At 37.0% G+C, this 6,000-nt stretch overlaps 1 protein-coding gene and 1 pseudogene across 8 annotated transcripts in view; both read right to left on the bottom strand.

Moving 5' to 3' along the window:
* Positions 1 to 1,882: 1,882 nt before the first annotated feature.
* Positions 1,883 to 6,000, bottom strand: part of LOC106826955 (zinc finger protein 709-like) — a 58,093-nt gene continuing 53,975 nt past the window's right edge. For 7 of the 8 annotated variants that reach the window (XM_070492165.1, XM_070492162.1, XM_070492161.1 and 4 more), the window contains one exon: positions 1,883 to 5,843. In XM_070492165.1, coding sequence (XP_070348266.1) covers positions 5,390 to 5,843 — 454 coding nt within the window. In that variant the 3' untranslated portion in view covers positions 1,883 to 5,389. The remainder of the gene's footprint in view (positions 5,844 to 6,000) is intronic. The other variant, XR_011496200.1, reaches the window with a different exon arrangement.
* LOC139041304 (zinc finger protein 709-like) lies at positions 3,489 to 4,547 on the bottom strand (annotated as a pseudogene).

The following is a 6,000-nucleotide window of genomic DNA, read 5'->3' as shown; positions in this document are numbered from 1 at the left end:
AAATGGAAAAGATTGAACTTCCCTTGCTCTTCTAAACCTCAAAATTGTTAATGTTTCCCACATTTCCACAATATGTGCTGGATGTCTAGGCATACGGCAGTGAAACGTGTGAACAGCAATCTGGACTATGGGGCTTTGTGAATCACTGAAATAAGACGTCCAGTGACTCCTGAGATGAAAAGATGTTGAAAATCTCCCATTTCTCCTTTTATACTCATTAGGATACTACTCCAAATGACACCCTCTCTCTGCAGCTCACCTCATTACTCCTCGGATGATTGCCTCTAAACACCCAGAGCTGTTTTTGAGGTTTCCACTGGGAGATCACAGTGGACTTGCAAAGATATGACTCTAATGATAGAATACACTCAGGATGAGCTAGGACACTGCAGATGAAGGCAACTCTTTCTGTAAATGGGAGGAACTCCACGGTTTAGTGGGGTATAGCATATTCAGTCTGTACAGCAGCAAAATGAAAATGCCAAATACTATAACATTTTAAATATTTAAATGTAAGTGAAAATCCTCTCCTAGAATATTAAACACAAAATGACAGCACAAATATCTGTGGCCTAAATCAATAGGAAGTCTCAACTCCCAGATAACAAGAATGACATCCTCACTCACCCCTACCCTCACAGAAAAGACATATACCCACCTCGGCCTCCCTGTTAGCTTATATTGCTTTTTACTTTCCTTCAAGGCCCTTATTTCCACCTTACAAACCACAGCTTTATCATTTGTTAATCATCTCTCTTTTCCACAAACCTATAAGCACCATGACTTCAAGAACTTGTTTATTTCATGCAGCTATATCCAAATCCTACCGGCCTTATTTCTCCTGAACTGGGTACACTGACTCTACAGTGCATGGGATGTGAGGGATGTTGAAACATTAGCATCAAGAGCACAGTCTCTGAGAAAGACTTGATTGGCCTAGTGGTCCTGTCTCTCTCCCTTGCTAGGTGTGTATTGTCTCAAAATTTACCTAAACTCAAAGGCCTGAGTTGACTCATAAATAAGATATTAAAAATATTATGTAGTATACTAAGAAGTGAATGTATATATTTTAATTGAGATACTTTATGGTAAATAGTGTCTAACACACTGTAGGAAATACATCAGTGTTTTGACTATAAGTAGCAAAGGCAAAAGCTCTTCCAGAGGACCAGGAGGTGGCCTGCATTCACTGCAAGGCCAAGTCATCCTGCTGAAGAGAAAAATGTCACACACATCCCTCATCAAAGTTCCACAGTTGTCAGGAAAAAACTAAGAGTATTTTGTAACCATACCAGTAAAATCAGTAAAAGATAAAATTACAAATCAAAAAAATGAGTAATATCCCCGCCTTCTTACTAAAACGACCAACTGGAACTTCTTACAAATTAACTTTAGCTCCACTACATTGTTTCTGCCTTCTAGAAAACAATGATTATGTTTACCAAAGATAAAATGTTTGCCAAAGATAGGTTTACCTTCTCACCACTTTCAATACAAAAAATGACTTACCTCCTTGAATAGCAGTCAAATACACAAACACAGGCCAAAATCTTGTAAGAAGTTCTTCTGAGCACCCTGTTACTGTTACACTTCACAGTCCTTTATGGTCTGTGGTCATTCTTAGTAGAATTGCTAACAACCCTCTCTTTGCCTACAGGTGCAATCTTGCAGGTCACTGGCTAGTGGGCACTGAAAAAACCCATGATTTTTAAGTTTTCAGTTAAGAATGAATAAGAACTTACTTTCATGAAGAAGATTATAACCATAAAATAAAAAATACAGTTTGCCTGAGGAAAAAATACCTGAATTTGTATGCACATGATAAAAGTGACTCATAATGTATAATGATTAAGTGAAGAAAATTGCAAAGTGTATCTGAAAATCCATAATAAATACGGATTTTAATATATTTTCTGAGGAAATGAAACTCACAATAATAGTTATAAACATATGATGGCTTGGAAAACAGTTGGTAAAATATATCATTCAAGCTACAATGAACAATTTGTGAAACAACAAGTGAACAAAAGAAGTATTCATTTCACAAAGAAACTGACAGTTTTAATGACATACAATCAAACATTATTGAAAACATAGTGAGGGAATACCTTCAGCTGCAAGTAATAGGAAACAAAACAAAAAAAACATCTTCCTGACATGAGAAAGGTGATTGTTCTCATGTGGAAGAACTGGTGAAGGCAGCCTCTGCACAATGCAGCAGAGAAACAAACTCCCATTTCTTTCTTTTTATGTCCCATTGTAGATGTCATGGTGAATCAGGAAAACATATTAACTATCAGTATTAACAGCACACACAGTATTTACTATACAAATTAGACCTTATACAGATATAACCTAGAGAAAAAAGGAATCAGAGAATACTCCCAACCACAAAAGTCTGAATTAGTTTCCAAGAGGCCTTACAGAAAAATCCTAATGGATCTTCGATGTGAAACTTGTGAAAACATCAGTGGAAAATACACCTCTATGAAAATGGAAATCTAACAGTTGGTGTGATTTTCAAGATACTCTTGACTAGAAGGGCAAAGAATCCAGAAACTGGGATGGAAAATGCTGTCCTCAAATCTCATACGTAGCTGACTCTCTCTCTGTGTGGTGGCTCCCAAATCTGCCTAATGCCTTGTTTGCTTCTGCCTTCCAAATCTCATGCAAGTGAGGCTATTGGGGAATTCCAACATGGAACCATAAAGGGGATGGATTCTTAAAGATCTGGTTCTTATTATTACTCTCATCAACAAAACACAAGGGTGATATGTCCAGCTCTAGATTTTGTTGCCCTATTACAGGTCTCTAATTCAAAGTCTATTCACCAAATACCAGTCAGAAGGAAGGACAAACCACAAAGGCCCAAATATGAAAATAAGAATTCCCAAGAAACTATACTCTTTGATAAACTTGCCACACATGAAAATTGGTCCCCACTGTTTAATATATGGAAAATAAAAATAGGCTCCTATACTGACCACCCCAAAAAAGGAGCTTTCTCTGAGAAAAGAACAATCTATACAATGGATTAGGCATATCCAGTAATTGCAGTATAAGGCCAGTAAGAAAATCCCAACAAATACAAACTTCCATTTTTCAATGGCCCCTTAACACAGAACAATTAAAACATTACAAAAAAGACTTAAAGGGAAAATATTAATAGATTTAAGGAAAAAGCACCTACTTAGTAATCTTCTGTACTATTGATGCAGGATGACTTTCAGAATTATCTCACTTCAATATTCATTTCTGAAAGTCATTAATAGAAATCTGCAATCCAATGCTGCACTTTAAGAGGAGGCTTGGTAAACAATATTTTTACAACAACTCTTTTATGTTGAACATTTTCTAGAACATCATACACAATTTCCATCAAGCTTTTCCATGATTACATTTATATCTCTTTTTGGTGGGAGATTCACATAGAAAAATGTAGGCCATTTGAAGTCTTTCCCATGCTGTTTATATTCAAGAGGTTTTTATCAAGGTTTTTCTTTCCTGCCTTCCTGACGTGTATACAATTTCTCTTCAGTATGAGTTCTTTCATGTCTTCGAAGAGAACTGGGAAAACTAAATGCTTTACTACATTTCTCACATTCATACTGTTTCTCTCCACTATGATTTCTTTCATGTATTTGGAAACTTTGATGAGAACTGAAAGCTTTCCCACATTCCTTACATTCATAGGGTTTCTCTCCCGTATGAACTCTTTCATGTTTTCGAAGAGAACTGGTATGACTGAATGCTTTATGGCATTCTTTACATTCATAGGGTTTCTCCCCAGTGTGACTCCTTTTATGTACTTGAAAGGCACTGGGAGAAATAAACGTTTTCTCACATGCCTTACATTTATGAGGTCTGTCTCCAGTGTGAGAGATTTATGTGTGATCGAAGGCTTGAGGAATCTCTAAAGGCTTTCCCACATTCCTTACATTCATAGGTTTGTCTCCAGTATGAATTCTTTCATGTACTCGAAGAGAACTGGTATGACTGAATGCTTTATGGCATTCTTTACATTCATAGGGTTTCTCCTCAGTGTGACTCCTTTTATGTACTTGAAAGGTACTGGGAGAAATAAATGTTTTCTCACATTCCTTACATTTATGAGGTCTGTCTCCAGTGTGAGAGATCATGTGTGATCAAAGGCTTGAGGAATCTCTAAAGGCTCTCCCACATTCCTTGCATTCATAGAGTTTCTCTCCAGTATGAATTCTTTCACGTCCTCGAAGAGAACTGGAAGTAGTGAAGGCTTTACTGCATTTTTCACATTCATAGGATTTCTCGCCTGTATGAGTTCTTTCATGTACTCGAAGAGAACTGGTACGACTGAATGCTTTACTGCATTTTTTACATTCATAGGGTTTCTCTCCTGTATGAATTCTTTCACGTACTCGAAGAAAACTGGTACAAGTGAATGCTTTACTGCATTCTTTACATTCATAGGGTTTCTCTCCAGTGTGATTCCCCACATGTACTTGAAAGGCACTGGGAAACACATGTTTTCTCACATTCTTTACATCTATGATGTCTATCTCCAGTGTGAGAGGTCATGTGTGATCGAAGGCCTGAGGGATCTTCAAAGGCTTTCCCACATTCCTTACATTCATGGGGTTTCTCTCCAGTATGAGTTCTTTCAGGCATTTGAAGAGAACTGGGATAAGAGAATGCCTTACTGCATATTTTACGTTCATAGCATTTTTCTCTAGTGTGATTTCTTTCATGTCTTCACAGAGAAGTGGAAGAAGTGAGTGCTTTATTGCATTTTTTACATTCATACAATATCTCACTAGTGTGATTTCTTTCATGTATTTGGAAAACTTGAAGTGAAATAAAAGCCTTACCACATTCATTGCATACAAAGGGTATCCCTCCTGCGTGAGTTCTTTTGTGTGTTTTTAAGTTATTGTACAAACTGAAGGCTTTCCCACGTTCTTTACATTCATAGGGTTTTTCTCCAGTGTGACTCCTTTCATGTATTTGAAATGAACTAGGATAAATGAAAACTTTTCCACATTCCTTACATTTATAAGGTCTGTCTCCAGCGTGAGTGATCATGTGTACTCAAAGGTTTGTGAGAGCAATAAAGGCTTTCCCACATTCCTTACATTTATAGGGTCTCTTTCCAGTGTGACGTCTTTCATGTTTTCGAAAAGTACTGGAATCACTGAAGGCTTTGTCACAATTTTTACATTCATAGGGTTTCTCTCCAGTTTGTCTCCTTTCACGTATTCGAAGAGATGTAGAAGAAATGCTTTACCACAATGTTTACATTCATAAGGTTTCTCTCCAGTGTGACTCCTTTCATGTGTTTGAAAAGCAATGAGAGAAATGAATACTTTCTTACATTCCTTACATTTATAAGGTCCATCTCCAGTGTGAGAGATCATGTGTGAGCGAAGAGTTGAGGGAACTCTAAAGGCTTTCCCACATTGTTTACATTCATAGTTTTTCTCTCCTGTATGAACTCTTTCATGTCCTTGAAGAGAACTGGAAGAAGTGAAGGCTTTACTGCATTTTTCACATTCATAGGGTTTCTCTCCAGTATGAGGTCTTTCATGTATTTGAAGAGAACTGGGAAAAGGGAAGACTTTCCCACATTCCTTACATTTGTATGGCTTCTCTCCATATTTTTGATAGGCATATGTGTTTTGTGATCAGTGTGACATCTAACGTGCCTATTAAGGGATGAATGATGGATGAAGTCTTTTCCACTTGCGCTGCCTTTACATGGTTTTGCTGTAGTTTTCCTTTTAGGTTTTAGATTTGGAATACAGCTAAAGTTTTCTCCACATTGACTACCCTCTTCACTTTCACAGAGTCTCCCTACCATATGATTTCTGTAAAAAATGAGAAGCACATTATAAATGATTTCTTTATAACAATTTTGTATTTGTCATATTTATTGTGATTTATAGGAAAAGTTTAGGTGTTCTGCCTTGTCTGAATGCTTGCAAATTGAATAAACTGAATACTCTGCAAGAGGACCTCACCCCT

The sequence above is a fragment of the Equus asinus genome, chromosome 20 (assembly GCF_041296235.1).
Source record: "Equus asinus isolate D_3611 breed Donkey chromosome 20, EquAss-T2T_v2, whole genome shotgun sequence".
Taxonomy (NCBI): Eukaryota; Metazoa; Chordata; class Mammalia; order Perissodactyla; family Equidae; genus Equus; species Equus asinus.
This window is presented reverse-complemented; position numbering and strand designations above follow the sequence as displayed.